Source organism: Oncorhynchus kisutch, linkage group LG18, assembly GCF_002021735.2.
Source record: "Oncorhynchus kisutch isolate 150728-3 linkage group LG18, Okis_V2, whole genome shotgun sequence".
NCBI lineage: Eukaryota > Metazoa > Chordata > Actinopteri > Salmoniformes > Salmonidae > Oncorhynchus > Oncorhynchus kisutch.
In genome coordinates this window covers 36399691-36420258 of record NC_034191.2, presented here as the reverse complement: position 1 = coordinate 36420258, position 20568 = coordinate 36399691, and the positions used below count along the sequence as shown (strand labels likewise).

Below are 20568 nucleotides of genomic sequence, written 5' to 3'. Positions count from 1 at the left end.
TGAATGGAGGTCTGCGCAGACTGCACCGAGGGCCTCCTTCAATTTGTGAGTTGTCCTGATAATCTTATCCGGAGGTTGCTGCAAACTGATGAAAAACCTAGTGAACACCCTAGTTTTAAGTTGAATATTATTTGCTAGTTCATGATGATCAGCCAGAGGGATGGATACCAACGATTTAAATCACCTCCTTCCACACATCAGTAGCCAAGCTGCAGCTCCTCATTACAGATGGATAGCGACTGCGCAGCGCAGGTGGCCGACACACAAGAATTTGCAGCACCACTCGCACTATTCGATGGGGTGCGCGCGCCCCGGGCTGCCGATAACTAGATAACCGTGACCGATGATTTATGATGCTTGAAGAAGGTGTCTCAATTTGTTCACTGAATAGCAGTCTTTTAAAAATGCGTTTGAAGACCCATTAATTTCTTGGATCTACAGGCTCACTAACTATGCCCGTCGCTCCCATTTTCATTGTAGTTTCGATAATTATTTCCAGGTCAAAATTTCAGTTTCCTGTGCGGCTTGTTTGTAGGCTACTAAAAATGGCCGGTGATGGAGGCGCACTGAAGGATATCAATGAGATTAAATCCCAGTTCAGGACTAGAGAGGGTTTTTACAAACTGCTGACCCTCTCGGATTCACAACAACGAGGCGGACTACCTCGGGGTCTGTCCGCAGGTACCACGGTGGGCCCCGGTGGTGGACCGGGTTCGATACCCGGTGGTGGTTTAGGTCTGGTGCAGGGGCCCGGAGCTGCCTCCTCCTCCAGTGCCGCAGCCAACTCCTCTCCGGCGGGCTTCCTCCCTCCTGTCAGGGTCTCCATGGTGAAGCTTCAACCGGAGGACCCGAGTGAAGAATCCGAGAGAGTGTGTTTTAACATCGGAAGAGAGCTTTATTTCTACACTTACACAAATATCAAGAAGGTAAGTTGAATAACGGCGTTGCAAGTAATGAATAGACGACTGAGATGTATTATTAACTAACGTTAGCCAATTTGCTTTAGTTTGGTGTAAACTCGCCTATTTTCTCGGGTGGCAGTAGCCGCAATGTCCCAGATTATTTTGCTCTAGTGGTCTTAATCCAAATAGTATATCCAGTAAAATCGTGATCACGTTATTTTGAGGCAATCAAGTCGTGCATTCATTATTGTTTTGCTATTTTTATTTCCATTTATTTAACCTTTTATTTAACTAGTCAAATCAGTTAAGAACAAATTCTTGTTTACAATGACGGCGTCCGTAGACCGCAGAGAATTTTGCATTTCAGAAATACAGTTGCAAGAATGTAGCTGCATTGATGTTGCAAGTAGCGCATCTTTTTTGATAGCAAATGTTTGCATCCGGTTTTACACAACAATCAATCGTAGTTTGTTATGCAAAAAAATGCCTCAATGGGGGGCGATCTCAATATACAACAATTATTTCCTTAAATATTCTATACTCAAAATGTATTTTAAACATGTACCAAATTGAACTTTCACAAAGGGGACAAACACTGAAGTAGAACATAGAAACAGGGAAACATTTTTGAAAAGGTTCTGTTGGATGAACAAACCTAAACCTGTTCATTTTAAAAGCTGCTTGCTCCTAACTCTCTTCCCCTCTGTGTAGGCTGTGGACCTTAGTAAACCCATAGACAAGCGTATCTACAAGGGCACCCAGCCCACCTGCCATGACTTCAACCAGTACTCTGCCACAGCAGACAGTGTGGCCCTCATTGTGGGCTTCTCAGCAGGCCAGGTTCAATACCTGGACCCCATTAAGAAGGAGACAAGCAAGCTCTTCAATGAGGAGGTGTGTCTGTCTTTCTCTGTCTGTGTCTTTCTCTGTCTGTCTGTCTGTGTCTTTCTCTCTCTGTCTGTCTGTGTCTTTCTTTCTGTCTGTGTGTGTGTCTTTGTTTCTGTCTGTGTGTGTGTCTTTGTTTCTGTCTGTGTGTGTGTCTTTGTTTCTGTCTCTGTGTGTGTCTTTGTTTCTGTCTCTGTGTGCGTCTTTGTTTCTGTCTCTGTGTGCGTCTTTGTTTCTGTCTCTGTGTGCGTCTTTGTTTCTGTCTCTGTGTGCGTCTTTGTTTCTGTCTCTGTGTGCGTCTTTGTTTCTGTCTCTGTGTGCGTCTTTGTCTCTGTCTCTGTGTGCGTCTTTGTCTCTGTGTGCGTCTTTGTCTCTGTCTCTGTGTGTGTCTGTGTCTCTGTGTGTCTTTGTTTCTGTCTCTGTGTGTCTTTGTTTCTGTCTCTGTGTGTCTTTGTTTCTGTCTCTGTGTGTCTTTGTTTCTGTCTCTGTGTGTCTTTGTTTCTGTCTGTGTGTGTGTGTCTTTGTTTCTGTCTGTGTGTGTGTGTCTTTGTTTCTGTCTCTGTGTGTGTGTGTCTTTGTTTCTGTCTCTGTGTGTGTGTGTCTTTGTTTCTGTCTCTGTGTGTGTGTGTCTTTGTTTCTGTCTCTGTGTGTGTGTGTCTTTGTTTCTGTCTCTGTGTGTGTGTGTCTTTGTTTCTGTCTCTGTGTGTGTGTGTCTTTGTTTCTGTCTCTGTGTGTGTGTGTCTTTGTTTCTGTCTCTGTGTGTGTGTGTCTTTGTTTCTGTCTCTGTGTGTGTGTGTCTTTGTTTCTGTCTCTGTGTGTGTGTGTCTTTGTTTCTGTCTCTGTGTGTGTGTGTCTTTGTTTCTGTCTCTGTGTGTGTGTGTCTTTGTTTCTGTCTCTGTGTGTGTGTGTCTTTGTTTCTGTCTCTGTGTGTGTGTGTCTTTGTTTCTGTCTCTGTGTGTGTGTGTCTTTGTTTCTGTCTCTGTGTGTGTGTGTCTTTGTTTCTGTCTCTGTGTGTGTGTGTGTGTCTTTGTTTCTGTGTGTGTCTTTGTTTCTGTCTCTGTGTGTGTCTTTGTTTCTGTGTGTGTCTTTGTTTCTGTCTCTGTGTGCGTCTTTGTTTCTGTCTCTGTGTGTGTCTTTGTTTCTGTCTGTGTGTGTGTGTGTCTCTGTGTGTGTCTGTGTCTCTGTGTGTCTTTGTTTCTGTCTCTGTGTCTTTGTTTCTGTCTGTGTGTGTCTTTGTTTCTGTCTGTGTGTGTCTTTGTTTCTGTCTGTGTGTCTTTGTTTCTGTCTGTGTGTGTGTCTTTGTTTCTGTCTGTGTGTGTGTGTGTCTTTGTTTCTGTCTCTGTGTGTGTGTGTCTTTGTTTCTGTCTCTGTGTGTGTGTGTCTTTGTTTCTGTCTCTGTGTGTGTGTGTCTTTGTTTCTGTGTGTGTCTTTGTGTGTCTTTGTTTCTGTGTGTGTCTTTGTTTCTGTGTGTGTCTTTGCTTCTGTCTGTGTGTGTGTGTGTCTTTGTCTCTGTCTCTGTGTGTGTCTGTGTCTCTGTGTGTCTTTGTTTCTGTCTCTGTGTGTCTTTGTGTCTCTGTGTGTCTTTGTTTCTGTCTCTGTGTGTCTTTGTTTCTGTCTGTGTGTCTGTGTCTTTGTTTCTGTCTCTGTGTGTGTGTGTGTCTTTGTTTCTGTCTGTGTGTGTGTGTGTCTTTGTTTCTGTCTCTGTGTGTGTGTCTTTGTTTCTGTCTCTGTGTGTGTGTGTGTGTCTTTGTTTCTGTGTGTGTGTGTGTCTTTGTTTCTGTCTCTGTGTGCGTCTTTGTTTCTGTCTCTGTGTGTGTCTTTGTTTCTGTCTCTGTGTGTGTGTGTGTCTGTGTCTCTGTGTGTCTTTGTTTCTGTCTCTGTGTGTGTGTGTGTCTTTGTTTCTGTCTCTGTGTGTGTGTGTGTGTCTTTGTTTCTGTCTCTGTGTGTGTGTGTGTGTGTGTGTTTGTTTCTGTCTCTGTGTGTGTGTGTGTGTGTCTTTGTTTCTGTCTCTGTGTGTGTGTGTGTCTTTGTTTCTGTCTCTGTGTGTGTGTGTGTCTTTGTTTCTGTCTCTGTGTGTGTGTGTCTTTGTTTCTGTCTCTGTGTGTGTGTGTGTGTCTTTGTTTCTGTCTCTGTGTGTGTGTCTTTGTTTCTGTCTCTGTGTGTGTGTGTGTGTCTTTGTTTCTGTCTCTGTGTGTGTGTGTGTCTTTGTTTCTGTCTCTGTGTGTGTGTGTGTCTTTGTTTCTGTGTGTGTGTGTGTCTTTGTTTCTGTCTCTGTGTGCGTCTTTGTTTCTGTCTCTGTGTGTGTGTGTCTCTGTGTGTCTGTGTCTCTGTGTGTCTTTGTTTCTGTCTCTGTGTGTGTGTGTGTCTTTGTTTCTGTCTCTGTGGTGTGTGTGTGTCTTTGTTTCTGTCTCTGTGTGTGTGTGTGTCTTTGTTTCTGTCTCTGTGTGTGTGGTGTGTGTCTTTGTTTTCTGTCTCTGTGTGTGTGTGTGTGTGTCTTTGTTTCTGTCTCTGTGTGTGTGTGTGTGTGTGTCTTTGTTTCTGTCTCTGTGTGTGTGTGTGTGTGTGTGTCTTTGTTTCTGTCTCTGTGTGTGTGTGTGTGTGTGTCTTTGTTTCTGTCTCTGTGTGTGTGTGTGTGTGTGTCTTTGTTTCTGTCTCTGTGTGTGTGTGTGTGTGTGTCTTTGTTTCTGTCTCTGTGTGTGTTGTGTGTGTGTCTTTGTTTTCTGTCTCTGTGTGTGTGTGTGTGTGTGTCTTTGTTCTGTCTCTGTGTGTGTCTGTGTCTCTGTGTGTCTGTTTCTTTCTCTGTGTCTGTGTCTCTGTGTGTGTCTCTGTGTGTCTTTGTTTCTGTCTCTGTGTGTGTGTCTTTGTTTCTGTCTCTGTGTGTGTCTTTGTTTCTGTCTCTGTGTGTGTGTGTGTGTCTTTGTTTCTGTCTCTGCGTGTGTCTTTGTTTCTGTCTCTGCGTGCGTCTTTGTTTCTGTCTCTGTGTGTGCGTCTTTGTTTCTGTCTCTGTGTGTGTGTGTCTTTGTCTCTGTCTCTGTGTGTGTCTGTCTCTGTGTGTCTTTGTTTCTGTCTCTGTGTGTCTTTGTTTCTGTCTCTGTGTGTGTGTGTCTTTGTCTCTGTCTCTGTGTGTGTCTGTGTCTCTGTGTCTCTGTGTGTCTTTGTTTCTGTCTCTGTGTGTCTTTGTTTCTGTCTCTGTGTGTCTTTGTTTCTGTCTGTGTGTGTCTTTGTTTCTGTCTGTGTGTCTTTGTTTCTGTCTGTGTGTGTCTTTGTTTCTGTCTGTGTGTGTCTTTGTTTCTGTCTGTGTGTCTTTGTTTCTGTCTGTGTGTCTTTGTTTCTGTCTGTGTGTCTTTGTTTCTGTCTGTGTGTCTTTGTTTCTGTCTCTGTGTGTCTTTGTTTCTGTCTGTGTGTGTGTGTGTCTTTGTTTCTGTCTCTGTGTGTGTGTGTCTTTGTTTCTGTCTCTGTGTGTGTGTGTCTTTGTTTCTGTCTCTGTGTGTGTGTGTGTGTCTTTGTTTCTGTCTCTGTGTGTGTGTGTGTGTCTTTGTTTCTGTCTCTGTGTGTGTGTGTGTGTCTTTGTTTCTGTCTCTGTGTGTGTGTGTGTCTTTGTTTCTGTCTGTGTGTGTGTGTGTGTCTTTGTTTCTGTCTGTGTGTGTGTGTGTCTTTGTTTCTGTCTGTGTGTGTGTGTGTCTTTGTTTCTGTCTGTGTGTGTGTCTTTGTTTCTGTCTCTCTGTGTGTGTGTGTGTGTCTTTGTTTCTGTCTCTGTGTGTGTCTGTTTCTGTGTGTGTCTTTGTTTCTGTCTGTGTCTTTGTCTGTCTGAGTGTGTGTGTCTGACTGTCTGGTCTGTCTGTGTTGGGGGGGGGGGGGGGTTGAGCTATAGCCTATGTCTGTGTTGGGAGGGGGGGGGGGGTTGAGCTATTGGCTGTGTTGGGGGGGGTTGAGCTATTGTCTGTGTTGGGAGGGGGGGGGGGTTGAGCTATAGTCTGTGTTGGGAGGGGGGGGGTTGAGCTATAGTCTGTGTTGGGAGGGGGGGTTGAGCTATAGTCTGTGTTGGGAGGGGGGGGTTGAGCTATAGTCTGTGTTGGGAGGGGGGGTTGAGCTATAGTCTGTGTTGGGAGGGGGGGTTGAGCTATAGTCTGTGTTGGGAGGGGGGGGTTGAGCTATAGTCTGTGTTGGGAGGGGGGGTTGAGCTATAGTCTGTGTTGGGAGGGGGGGTTGAGCTATAGACTATGTCTGTGTTGGGAGGGGGGGGTTGAGCTATAGCCTATGTCTGTGTTGGGAGGGGGGGGTTGAGCTATAGCCTATGTCTGTGTTGGGAGGGAGGGGGGGTTGAGCTATAGCCTATGTCTGTGTTGGGAGGGAGGGGGGGTTGAGCTATAGCCTATGTCTGTGTTGGGAGGGAGGGGGGGTTGAGCTATAGCCTATGTCTGTGTTGGGAGGGAGGGGGGTTGAGCTATAGCCTATGTCTGTGTTGGGAGGGAGGGGGGGTTGAGCTATAGCCTATGTCTGTGTTGGGAGGGAGGGGGGGTTGAGCTATAGCCTATGTCTGTGTTGGGAGGGAGGGGGGGTTGAGCTATAGCCTATGTCTGTGTTGGGAGGGAGGGGGGGTTGAGCTATAGCCTATGTCTGTGTTGGGAGGGAGGGGGGGTTGAGCTATAGCCTATGTCTGTGTTGGGAGGGAGGGGGGGTTGAGCTATAGCCTATGTCTGTGTTGGGAGGGAGGGGGGGTTGAGCTATAGCCTATGTCTGTGTTGGGAGGGAGGGGGGGTTGAGCTATAGCCTATGTCTGTGTTGGGAGGGAGGGGGGGTTGAGCTATAGCCTATGTCTGTGTTGGGAGGGAGGGGGGGTTGAGCTATAGCCTATGTCTGTGTTGGGAGGGAGGGGGGGTTGAGCTATAGCCTATGTCTGTGTTGGGAGGGAGGGGGGGGTTGAGCTATAGCCTATGTCTGTGTTGGGAGGGAGGGGGGGGGTTGAGCTATAGCCTATGTCTGTGTTGGGAGGGAGGGGGGGGGTTGAGCTATAGCCTATGTCTGTGTTGGGAGGGAGGGTGGGTTGAGCTATAGCCTATGTCTGTGTTGGGAGGGGGGGGGGGTTGAGCTATAGCCTATGTCTGTGTTGGGAGGGGGGGGGGTTGAGCTATAGCCTATGTCTGTGTTGGGAGGGGGGGGGGGGTTGAGCTATAGCCTATGTCTGTGTTGGGAGGGGGGGGGGGTTGAGCTATAGCCTATGTCTGTGTAGGGAGGGGGGGGTTGAGCTATAGCCTATGTCTGTGTTGGGAGGGGGGGTTGAGCTATAGTCTGTGTTGGGAGGGGGGGTTGAGCTATAGTCTGTGTTGGGAGGGGGGGTTGAGCTATAGTCTGTGTTGGGAGGGGGGGTTGAGCTATAGTCTGTGTTGGGAGGGGGGGTTGAGCTATAGCCAATGTCTGTGTTGGGAGGGAGGGGGGGTTGAGCTATAGCCTATGTCTGTGTTGGGAGGGAGGGGGGGTTGAGCTATAGCCTATGTCTGTGTTGGGAGGGAGGGGGGGTTGAGCTATAGCCTATGTCTGTGTTGGGAGGGAGGGGGGGTTGAGCTATAGCCTATGTCTGTTGGGAGGGAGGGGGGGTTGAGCTATAGCCTATGTCTGTGTTGGGAGGGGGGGGGGTTGAGCTATAGCCTATGTCTGTGTTGGGAGGGGGGGTTGAGCTATAGTCTGTGTTGGGAGGGGGGTTGAGCTATAGTCTGTGTTGGGAGGGGGGGTTGAGCTATAGCCTATGTCTGTGTTGGGAGGGGGGGTTGAGCTATAGCCTATGTCTGTGTTGGGAGGGGGGGGTTGAGCTATAGCCTATGTCTGTGTTGGGAGGGGGGGTTGAGCTATAGTCTATGTCTGTGTTGGGAGGGGGGGTTGAGCTATAGCCTATGTCTGTGTTGGGAGGGGGGGTTGAGCTATAGCCTGTGTCTGTGTTGGGAGGGGGGGTTGAGCTATAGTCTGTGTTGGGAGGGAGGGGGGGTTGAGCTATAGTCTGTTGGGAGGGAGGGGGGGTTGAGCTATAGTCTGTGTTGGGAGGGAGGGGGGGTTGAGCTATAGCCTATGTCTGTGTTGGGAGGGGGGGTTGAGCTATAGCCTATGTCTGTGTTGGGAGGGGGGGTTGAGCTATAGCCTATGTCTGTGTTGGGAGGGGGGGTTGAGCTATAGCCTATGTCTGTGTTGGGAGGGGGGGTTGAGCTATAGTCTGTGTTGGGAGGGAGGGGGGGTTGAGCTATAGTCTGTTGGGAGGGAGGGGGGGTTGAGCTATAGTCTGTGTTGGGAGGGAGGGGGGGTTGAGCTATAGCCTATGTCTGTGTTGGGAGGGGGGGTTGAGCTATAGCCTGTGTCTGTGTTGGGAGGGGGGGTTGAGCTATAGCCTGTGTCTGTGTTGGGAGGGGGGGTTGAGCTATAGTCTGTGTTGGGAGGGAGGGGGGTTGAGCTATAGTCTGTTGGGAGGGAGGGGGGGTTGAGCTATAGTCTGTGTTGGGAGGGAGGGGGGGTTGAGCTATAGCCTATGTCTGTGTTGGGAGGGGGGGTTGAGCTATAGCCTGTGTCTGTGTTGGGAGGGGGGGTTGAGCTATAGCCTGTGTCTGTGTTGGGAGGGGGGGTTGAGCTATAGTCTGTGTTGGGAGGGGGGGTTGAGCTATAGCCTGTGTCTGTGTTGCCATTTGCTTTATTTCATTGGAATATTTGGAAAAATGCAAATACTTTTTCAAGAGCTCTTTTTTTGAAGTACTGCCTGCCTTCTTGGAGAATGATGTTTTTAAAGGCCCAATGTAGCCATTTTTATATAAATATCAAATCATTTATGAGTAACAATTAAGTACTTTACTGTAATTTCCATTACAATGTTCTAAAGCAAGAATGTTGCTAGTGAAACTGAAAACGATCTGTTATTTACAGATGGTTTGGAGCTGTCTTTGTTATTGGTTTATTAACTCATTTACAGAATGCTGATGTCACCATGGAAATCCAAAACTACTGGACATGCAAACCTGCTGATTAGAAGGTCCTGTGTAGATTGTATTTTCAACCAGCAGCTATCAGGATTTAACACTGATAACATTTTTCATCAGCTGTTGTACAATATGATATTAAAAACAGAATTTTGACTGCACAGGGACTTGAATTAAAATCAGATGATGGAGTGTGATGATAAAGAGTACTTCTCTTTGCCTTTGCTTGGTTTCTCCTCTAAGTCAATGAACCTCCTCCAGCGCACTGGATCTAAATCCACTCTCTCTGCTGTTCTACCTCTGTCACAGAGCTCAGATATACCAACATGCCTCACTTTTACCTGGTTGTCCGGACAAACCCTAGTCCTGGACTTAAAGCACTTTGAGTGGAGAATCTCCCTTGAACATGCTTCTTTGTCCAGGACTGTAATCTATGTCTAGGAAGCCGACCCATAGTCTTTCACTCCAGATGTCATTTCATTTAGGCTGTTGTTTTTTTAACACTAGTTTATGAGGACATATAACCTGTAACAGTTCAGATATTAGTTACAGTTGTTGTGACACCTGGCATCGTCTTTCAGATAAATCTCTTACCACTGTCACTGAACATAGCATATAAGCTTATCAAATGTACCAGTGTTGCTAATATCAAATTCTTCATGTTGCCTTTCAGAGGATGATCGACAAGTCCAAGGTGACCTGTCTGAAATGGCTGCCCAAGTCCGAGAACCTGTTCCTGGCCTCTTACGCCAGTGGCCACCTCTACCTCTACAATGTGGAGCACCCGTGTGGCACCGCCGCCCCACAGTACTCGCTGCTCCGCCAGGGCGAAGGCTTTGCAGTCTATTCCTGCAAGACGAAGACGCCCCGAAACCCGCTGCTGCGCTGGGCCGTGGGCGATGGAGGCCTCAACGAGTTTGCCTTCTCGCCAGACGGTGTGCATGTGGCGTGTGTGGGCCAGGACGGCTGCCTGCGCGTCTTCCACTTTGACTCCATGGAGCTGCAGGGCGTGATGAAGAGCTACTTCGGCGGCCTACTGTGCGTCTCCTGGAGCCCCGACGGCAAATACCTGGCCACAGGTGGCGAGGACGACCTGGTGACGGTGTGGTCATTCGCAGAGAGCCGTGTGGTGGCCCGGGGACATGGCCACAAGTCCTGGGTGAACGTGGTGGCCTTTGACCCCTTCACCACCAGCCTGGAGGACGAGGAGCCCATGGAGCTGAGCGGCAGCGAGGAGGACCTACAGCAGGGGCCGCTGCACTTTGGCCGTGTGCGCACGAGCAGCACGCTGTCACGCCTCTCCCGCCACAGCTCCAAGGGAGGCTCGCCCTCCGTCACCTACCGCTTCGGCTCGGTGGGCCAGGACACCCAGTTCTGCCTGTGGGATCTGACGGATGATGTGCTGTACCCGAGGCTGCCCCTGTCCCGTGCCCTCACCAACACCTTCGGCCCCACCATCCCTCCCTCGGTCAGCAGCACCATCAACAACACTACAGGTGGAGGGGTCATAGGAGGAGTTGAGGGCCACCACCACCCCACCACTAACCCCCACCAGCCACCCCCCATGCCCTTGCCACTCCCCCGCTCCCTGTCGCGCTCCAACTCCCTCCCCCACCCCGCCGTGGCCAACGTCTCTAAGGGCCAGAGCACGACGGAGGGTGGGGGAGGGAGCGGAGGGGGCAATGCCACCCCCTTCAGTATCGGCCGCTTCGCCACGCTCTCCCTGCAGGAGCGTAAATCAGACAAGTCTGGAGGGAGCGGTGTGGGCGGGGAGAAGGAGCACAAGCGGTACCATAGCCTGGGAAACATCAGCAAGAGCAATGACAAGATCAACGTAGCGCCACGCAGCAGTCGCCTGGACGCCGCCAAGGTCCTGGGCACCACCCTGTGTCCGCGGATGCACGAGGTGCCCCTGCTGGAGCCCCTGGTGTGTAAGAAGATCGCCCACGAGAGACTGACCGTGCTGGTGTTCATGGACGACTGCATCATCACCGCGTGCCAGGAGGGCCTCATCTGCACCTGGGCACGGCCGGGTAAAGTGGTGAGTCCTGCGCCCAGCGTCCGTATCTGGGTATCCAGACTCTCTTTTTAATCATGATTGAACTGTGACGGTCATCTTACTAAGTGTTTTCTATAGGAATTCCACCACCATGATTTTACTTTTACTTGGTAGCAAAACATCTATCAATGAATAATGCTCTTTAGGCTGTCCTATCAGCTTTTAGTTTACTAGTTTATACTCCAAGTTATTAGAAAGGACTTGAGGGTATTTATGGATTACTTGCCATGAGTCTAAACGTTCTTCCTTCCTTTCTCTCCCTCCCTGATGCTGCCTGGCCCCTCATCCAGAACTTGACAGCACAGAACGGGAACTCGCCCAGTGGCACGGTGGTATAGCTGGAAGTGGAACTTTGCACCCCTCACCAAACCCCCATCATGGCTGAAGAGGGGCCAGCATCTGCACCGTATCATCCCAGTATTGACCCCTGATGTATCTATCCCCTTGCCTCTCACCGCTCCTCTTTAGGAAGACTACAAAACAAAAACTGGGACCATCCCTCTTTCCCAGAAGCATAGAGAAGGCCGACTCCTCTCCACCCTGCAAACACGAAAGTAATTGTATTTTATTTATCTTATCTCAAGACTGAAGTAATTTATATTGTAAATAATACGAATACTCTATCAATACAGAGGACAGAGTATCAAAATATTGACTCAAGCGAGTGGAAAAAAATAATATTACTATATGAAAATCCTATATTGTACATAGAGACACAGTTAACATTGAATGTCTGCAGTTAGGGACCTGAAGATAGTGTTTTTGTGTGATAGAGTTCCTTGATATGTCGTGTCTCTTGAAGCAAACTGGTTTGTCGATGGAGATGGACGCATTTAGGGTCTCCGGCATCAAAGACTTCACCCTTGTGCAGTACGGAGAGCAATCTTCCAATGGCTGCTACTGTACTCTTCAGCTGAGACTGTCCGCTCCCAATGATACTTGTTCCCAACATTACTCCACAGTGACACACCGTACGCTTTCAAGCAGTGTAGCATCCATTAGCCTCCATTCCCCCTCACACCTGTAATGCCTCTTGCAAGATTTTGCACATTCAACATTGGTCATTTTAGCCCACAAGAGGAAACTGGAGGCAATTTGTCCTGTGATTTTCCTTTTGTTAATTGACATGGCTTTTATTTCATGTAATTTTAAGCTACTGATTCTAACTCGGCTGTATTATTTGTGGATTATTCTGTGTTCGTGACATCCATGATATTCTACCAACCTGGATAAATGACAATGATCAGTGGGTCTTGCATCAAACCATTGTTTTACCTAGAAATTAAATTTTATGTGTGGGATTTGAGGTTCGGAATGCTGAAAGGCATGCGACTGATGAGTCAAAGCAACCGGTGTAAAAACACCAGACTAGAAATGGTGGTGGACCAACTAAAACAATTTGTAGAGAAGAAGTGACTGTTTAGGATCTGGCCAGTTATGATAAGAACACTGTTGATAATGGTATGTACACTGAAGACTACCCATTATATTAGTGTGTGTATGCCCTAATAACAGTTATGTGAAATGGCAGAAGGTGACACTAAAACCATCAACACAAATAATGTACTGTACACTGAAGAATACCCTCTGAAGAATACCCTCTGAAGGCCTTTTTCAATACTGCAAGAGAATCCATTCCATTTGTTTTTCTTTTTGACCGTTTACAGACCATAGCATGTACTGTCTTTTTAAATTCAGTGTGCATTATACACACACACTTACACCTGAGGTGGCAAATTGTATCACAGTATTAAGTTTGTATATAGGGGGATCTGTTATTAAAATTCTAAACCCAAATGCTACATGTTACTCTCCAGGCTCTTGCACTTTATAATCACAAAAATATAGTACTCGTCATCCAATATCTATTATCTTGATATCAAAGTTATGTTTTTCATGACTTTGATAGATGTGCAGCTGTATGACAGAACGCAAATAGTTTCTTTAACATTGAAACCCCATGATTGTTATCATCTTGGGCCTCTTTCATGGCAAATGTTGAGTCGAAAGCATGCCAGAGAATGGTCATTTATAGAAAGAAATATGTAGACATATACTTGTGTTTGACAGAGACAAGACAGGCTTGCGTTTGAGTTTTTAATGAGTTTTTATTTCACTGAGCTGTAAGATGGAGTCCAGTGAAATGACATTGAATAGGATGAAAACCGTCTCTTGCTCAGACAAGGTAAGCAGAGAAACAAACCACTGTATGCACCCCGACTTTCAGTACAAATGACATGGTCAATAATACATCTGTTGTTTGGAAAACACTTCACATTACCTATGCATAACTATAAAGGAGTAACCTATGAAGTAATAAGTAAATACAGTCACGTAATACATGTGTATGAAGAACATCATGAAAAGTGAAAGTTGCTCACTTTAGCATGTCATTAAGGGACAGGTAGAAAATTACTGTGGGGGGGGGTCCAACTCCAGGTACCTCCCCATGTACTGTAAAATAGGTTGCACACAATGTTTACGACCACATAACTGTAGCGACCCTGTTTATAAGCGTGGATATCGACTTTACCACTACCAGCATGCTTTTGTGGCGCAGTTGATGCCACGCACGGCTAAGGTAGAGGGTTCGCCGACCACCACGGACGAGCTCACACTCTCTCTGCCTGTTTCATTACACTACCATCAGAGCCAGCTGCAGATGATCAGCTAGGGGGAAATAAGATTGTCAAAATGTAAATGCTATATAATATATGCTATCCATTTTCCAACAACACATTTCTGTGCCAATGCCCCAAACAACCAATAAGAAAAGCATAGCATACTTGATTACCGACTTTGGGCTCTTCAAAATCATGGTTTGCGTTTACAACACCAAAATCAAATAGACTATGTCAATCTAGACAAAAATAAAATACATCCCTTCCTACCTTGTACCCAGTATCGAAAGGCTTGACAATCTCAGAATATCAGTTGTTGGTGTTTTGTAGCAGATATCTCTTTCCATCAGTTTGAATGCAGGAATTATATTAGAGTGGAGTGGACGAATGTGCGCAGGTAGGCTATAGGAGACTAATCAGATTAAAACATGGTACTGGGCACAGCACATATTTTCAACGTGGAGAATTGGGTAATATCAGGTAGAAATGTTGATTAATCAGATTCCAACCTATTTTCACCCACTCAAAAACTGCTAAAAGTTTGTTGAATTCCCAATGTGTTATCACTATGCTTTCAACCATCTAAAAACAACCAAATTCCAATAGAAAATCATTGTAAAATGTTGTTTTATTTAAGTAGAACTGAATGTGTTATCACTGTTCTTGATCTAATAGCACAACCAAATGACCTGGATTGCAGAAAATGTAGATTACATTAAAGTACATGGTGCAAGTGATCAATGCCTTTGAGATTTTGTGCAGATTACTATAACAATTGAAGATTTCTACAGACCTGCTGAATTGTGTTTGGTTGTTAGCGCAACCAAATATAAACATTTGAAGGAGATGTATCTTCTGATTGGATAGCTCCATCTGTGCCACTGAGCCTGGCTTTATTTCCAGTTTGTCTGCAAATTAATAATTGATATGTTGGATTCACATCTCATATTCAACCAAAATCTAAATTGAGGAATATGACTACATTTTAAATGTACTTTAAATGCAGTTTGATTTGATCCTATTCTTTAACTTATTTTTGGTTGATGTGAATCCAACATATTTTATACAACGTTTGTCTATGTTGAAATTACTTACCACCATGACATAATCCTGTGTTTGAAATGAGTTATCCTCAAAGCAACAGTTTACGTTGATGACTTTCTTCAAATCCAATGTATTTTCCACATAGATTACAAATCACAATACGTTGACAAATTACGTGGAAACAATTTGACTCCATTGCATCCCACAGTTGTGTCAAGTTGCCTGGGTGTCCTTTGGGTGGTGGACCATTCTTGATACACACGGGAAACTGTTGAGTGTGAAGAACCCAGCAGCGTTGCCGTTCTTGACACACTCAAACCGGTGCGCCCTGCTACCATGCTCAGGCACTTAAAGATTTTGTCTTGCCCATTCACCCTCTGAATGGCAAACATACACAATCCATGTCTCAATTGGCTCAAGGCTTAACAATCCTTCTTTAACCTGTCCCCTCATCTACACTGATTGAAGTCGATTTAACAAGTGATATCAATAAGAAATCATAGCTTTCACCTGGATTCACCTGGTCAGTCTATGTCATGGAAAGAGCAGGTGTTCCACATTTTGTCAAATTATTAATTTTGTGTATGGTTTCCTAGAATCAAGGGTGGCTCAACTTACCCTTTTAGCCAAACTTACCCCACTCTCCCCTCCACCATGGACACATGTCCATTTTATATCAAATTTGGTGTGTCAAACTGTCTGTTATATGTGTTGCTTGTGTGCACCACGATGTGTGCATTTGTGATGCTCTGGACTGGATACTGGCCCCTTTTGGGATTGGGAGACTGAGGACTGTCATGTTTTTCACAGCCCTACAGGGGGCACTCTACTAACCTTCCCCTGGGCAAGGTGAGTCTCACACAAGCTCAAAGTACTTTTCTTTATTTTAAAGGAGTCAAAACAATCAAACACCACATTTGTTCCTGATAGATACATTTTCAAAAGGGTGAATTAACTATTTGGGAAATTTAGCTGTGGCCAATATTACACAATGCTTGAGACACTACCCTCCGTATTATTGGCCAACATACAAACATTGGAATACAAAGTGAACAATGTAAGATTAAGACTATCCTACCAACGGGGTATTAAAAACTGTAATATCTTGTTTTTCACGACACGTGGCTAAACGACTACACATAATATAGAGCTGGCTGGCTTTTCTATGATTCTGCAGGACAGAGCAGCTACTTCTGGTAAGACGAGGAGCGGGGGTGTGTGTCTATTTGTCAATAACTGCTGGTGCGCGATGTCTAATGTTAAAGAAGTCTCAAGGTATTGCTCGCCTGAGGTAGAGTACCTCATGATAAGCTGTAGACCACACTATCTACAGAGAGAGTTCTCATCTATATTATTCAAAGCCGTTTTTTTACCACCACAAACCGATGCTGGCACTAAGACTGCACGCAACGAGCTGTATAAAGCCCTAAGCGAACAAGAAAATGCTCATCCAGAAGCGGCGCTCCTAGTGGCAGGCAAACAAATCTGTTTTACCTCATTTCTGCCAGCATGTCACATCTGCAACCAGAGGGAAAAAACTAGACCACCTTTACTCCACACACAGAGACACAGGCAAAGCTCTCCCTAGCCCTCCATTTGGCGAATCTGACCATAATTAAACTCAGCAAAAAAATAAACGTCCTCTCACTGTCAACTGCGTTTATTTTCAGCAGACTTAACATGTGTAAATATTTGTATGAACATAACAAGATTCAACAACTGAGACATAAACGGAACGAGTTCCACAGACATGTGACTAATAGAAGTAGAATAATGTGTCCCTGAACAAAGGGGGGGGGGGTCAAAATCAAAAGTAACAGTCAGTATCTGGTGTGGCCACCAGCTGCATTAAGTACTGCAGTGCATCTCCTCCTCATGGACAGCACAACATTTGCCAGTTCTTGCTGTGAGATGTTACCCCACTCTTCCACCAAGGCACCTGCAAGTTCCCAGACATTTCTGGGGGGAATGACCCTAGCCCTCACCCTCCGATCCAACAGGTCCCAGACGTGCTCAATGGGATTGAGATCTGGGCTCATCGCTGGCCATGGCAGAACACTGACATTCTTGTCTTGCAGGAAATCACGCACAGAATGATCAGTAGGGCTGTCGGACTTGTCATGCTGGAGGGTCATGTCAGGATGAGCCTGCAGGAAGGGTACTACATGAGGAAGGAGGATGTCTTCCCTGTAACGCACAGCGTTGAGATTGCCTGCAAAGACAGCAAGCTCAGTCCGATGATGCTGTGACACACTGCCCCAGACCATGATGGACCCGCCACCTCCAAATCAACCCTGCTCCAGAGTACAGGCCTTGGTGTAACACTCATTCCTTCGATGATAAACGCAAATCTGAACTTCACCTCTGGTGAGACAAAACTGCAACTCGTCAGTGAAGAGCATTTTTTGCCAGTCCTGTCTGGTCTAGCGAAGGTGGGTTTGTGCCCATAGGCGAGGTTGTTGCCGGTGATGTCTGGTGAGGACCTGCCTTACAACAGGCCTACAAGCCTTCAGTCCAGCCTCTCTCAGCCTATTGCGGACAGTCTGAGCATTGATGGAGGGATTGTGCGTTCCTGGTGTAACTCGGGCAGGTGTTGTGGCCATCCTGTTCCTGTCCCGCAGGTGTGATGTTCGGATGTACCGATTCAGCTCAGTCAGCTGTTGCCCTGGCCACATCTGCAGTCCTTATGCCTCCTTGCAGCATGCCTAAGGCACATTCACGTAGATGAGCAGGAACCCTGAGCATCTTTCTTTTGGTGTTTTTCAGAGTCAGTAGAAAGGCCTCTTTAGTGTCCTAGGTTTTCATAAGTGTGACCTTAATTGCCTACTGTCTGTAAGCTGTTAGTGTCTTAACGACCGTTCCACAGGTGCATATTCATTCATTGTTTATGGTTTATTGAACAAGAATGGGAAATAGTGTTTTTAAATCCTTTACTATAAAGATCTGTGAAGTTATTTGGATTTGGATTAATTATCTTTGAAAGACAGGGTCCTGAAAAAGGTCTGTTTCTTTTTTTGCTGAGTTTACATGTTTCAAACATACCACTGTAGTCCCTGTGCCCAAGAAAGCGAAGGTAACCTGCCCAAATTATTACCTCCCCTTAGCACACAAGTCGGTAGCCATGAAGTGCTGTGAAAGGCTGGTCATGACTCACATCAACACCATCATGCCAGACACCCTAGACCCACTCCAATTCACATACCGCTCCATCAGATACACAGATGACACAATCTCAATCGTAGTGCACACTGCCCTTTCCCACCTGGACAAAAGGATCACCTATGTGAGAATGCTGTTCATTGACTACAGCTCAGTGTTCAACACCATAGTACCCACAGAGCTCATCACTAAGCAAAGGCCCTTGGGACTAAACACCTCCCTCTGCAACTGGATCCTGGACTTCCTAATGGGCAGCCGCCAGGTGGTAAGGGTAAGCAACAACACATTTGCAACGCTGATCCTCAACACTGGGGCCCCTTAAGGGTGCGTGCTTATTCCCCTCCTGTACTCCCTGATTACCCACGACTGCGTGGTCAAGCATGACTCCAACACCATCATTAACTTTGCTAACGACACAACAGTGGTAGGCCTGATCACAGAAAAAGATGAGACAGCCTATAGGAGGAGGTCAGAGACCTGGCAGTGTGGTGCCAGGACAAAAACCTCTCCCTAAATGTGAGAAAGACAAAGGAGTTGATCGTGGACTATGGGAAAAGGAGGGCCGAACAGAACCCCATTAACATCGACGGGGCTGAAGTGGAGCGGTCGAGAGGTTCAAGTTTCTTGGTTTCTACATCACCAACGAACTATCATGGTGCAAACACACCAAGACAGTTGTGAAGAGGGAACGACAACACCTTTTCCCCCTCAGGAGACTGAAAAGATTTGGCATGGGCCCTTAGCTGCACCATTGACAGCACCCTGCCCAGTTGCACCACTGCCTGGTATGGCAACTGCTCGGCATTGATCGTGAGGTGCTACAGAGGGTAATGCGTACAGCCCAGTACATCACAGGGGCCAAGCTTCCTGACATCCAGGACCTATATACTAGGCGGTGTCAGAGGAAGGCACAAAAATGAAAGCCCAAAGGGACACCCAAGTTATAGACTGTTCTCTCTGCTACCGCACAGCAAGCGGTATCGGAGTGCCAAGTCTAGGACCAAAAGGCTCCTTAACAGCTTCTACCCCCAAGCCATAAGACTGCTGAACAATTAATAATATGGCCACCATTTACGTTGTTAATTATCTATTTAATAGTCATTTTTCAAATGACCTCGACTAACCTGTACCCCCACACATTGACTTGGTACCGGTACCCCCTGTATATAGCCTTGTTATTGTTATGTCATTTTCTTGTTACCTTTTCTTTTTCTTTTCTTTTTTACTTTAGTTTATTTAGTAAATATTTTCTTAACTCTATTTCTTGAACTGCATTGTTGGTTAAGGGCTTGTCAGTAAGCATTTCAAGGTAAGGTCTGTATTCAGCACGTGACAAATAAGATTTGATTTGATCAATGTTCACCAATGCATTCTGCTTTTCGCCACCAAACTCTTCAAGCCAATAGGTGGTGGTAGTCAGACAATGGCAGCAAAATACCACTGATCCATCCATAGAAGTAGAAGAAGAAATTGGACCGTTCGAGTGGATCAATTTCCCTAAGTCGGTGAACATTGTTGGTCATTGCCTTTCAAAATGTCGACTGCATGTCGACTGCATGAACTTGACAAAAAAACATGTCATCAAAGGTCCTGCAGTTTTTAATGAAGTCACCTTCAAGTTGCTGCAGTTGCTTCTCACTGGCTGCACAATGCAGCCATCAGCCTGGCAAGTGGGAGGCACTATTTGTCAACCAATCACTAGGGTGTTTTTAAATGGTGAATCCCAAACCCGCCCCTCACCCCTGCCAACTAGGAGGGCTCCAGGTCGTCACGTGTTGCTGACGAAACTCTGAGGGTGACTTCCAGAGAGTGGTGAGGGGATCAATAAACCCATCGGGTGTGTTCGAGTAGGAAGGCTTTAACGCAGCCGAATGTAGACGAAAGTCAATGAGTGAAGTCGGAGGAGGTGCACGGTTTACCTACAGCAAGAGAGAGACTATAAGGACACTGCTGACCTGCAAAATGACTATCCAAAATCTAAAACTGACCCTTAACTTTAACCTTAACTAAATCCTTACCTACTTTGGTCCCAGGGATTCTCACAGATAAAAACTGATATTCACTACTTTCATTCATCTGCTTGCACTGCCCTCTTATTTTCAGGAGTATTGAATTACAAAAAAGTACCCTTCAAGATACACTTAAGTATCTTAAGTACACCTAGTTATTACATTGTACATATGTAGATATTACATGTCCTCTGTGGTGTACTAGTGTGTTTAGGTCAGGAGTGTCCATATAGCCTTCTCCCTAAAACAAGGCTCTGTGTAACATGGTAGTGTTGCCGTTGCGGTTTGCAGCTCAGGAGTGTCCGTATAGCCTTTAACCTACAGCAAGGCTCCTAGCAACATGACAGTGTTTCCATTGTTTATAAAAATGTTTAATTGTTTGTAATGTCAAAAATAAACATGAAATAAGCAGCTACAGCGACTTCATGCAGTTGACATGTAGATGCAAGGCAGGCTTGCAACACACTTTGAAAGGCATGACCACAGACAGAATTGATCAGCTCAAACTCCTCCATATAAAGAATAATGTGCTCGTTGGAGCTGATCTCTTTTGTCATGTCGGTCACTGGCTTTCAAACTGTGTTGCATTATTGGGGGGAAAAATGTCGGACTTGCACCTTCATGTCCACTGCATGAACATAAATCATGTGATCAAAGGTCATGACATTTTGACTGCAGTCTACTGTTAGTTTCTGCAGTTGCTCTTCACCAACTTCATCCTGCAGCCACCGGCTGCATTGTGGGAGGCTCTAATTGTCAACCAATCATTATTGTCTTTTTGTTTGACCTACATGAACCTGACCAAAGACGTTACTGAAACAGGAACCAACTTTGCTGCAATTCATGTATACAGTGGATATGTACAAATTCATGTGAGATTTGGGACTGTCACTAATTGATTGAACAATGTACACACATTTTATTTCAGTTTGTGCT

The 20568-nt window shown here is 46.1% G+C and overlaps 1 protein-coding gene across 1 annotated transcript; it reads left to right on the top strand.

The window, feature by feature from the left end:
• The first annotated feature begins 207 nt into the window (after positions 1 to 207).
• LOC109909007 (WD repeat-containing protein 20-like) lies at positions 208 to 12601 on the top strand. The gene is made up of 4 exons (XM_020507851.2): positions 208 to 926; positions 1614 to 1796; positions 9414 to 10781; positions 11090 to 12601. The coding sequence occupies exons 1-4, from the start codon at positions 453 to 455 to the stop codon at positions 11135 to 11137; spliced, it is 2073 nt and encodes a 690-aa protein (XP_020363440.1). The 5' UTR covers positions 208 to 452; the 3' UTR covers positions 11138 to 12601.
• Positions 12602 to 20568: the final 7967 nt, after the last annotated feature.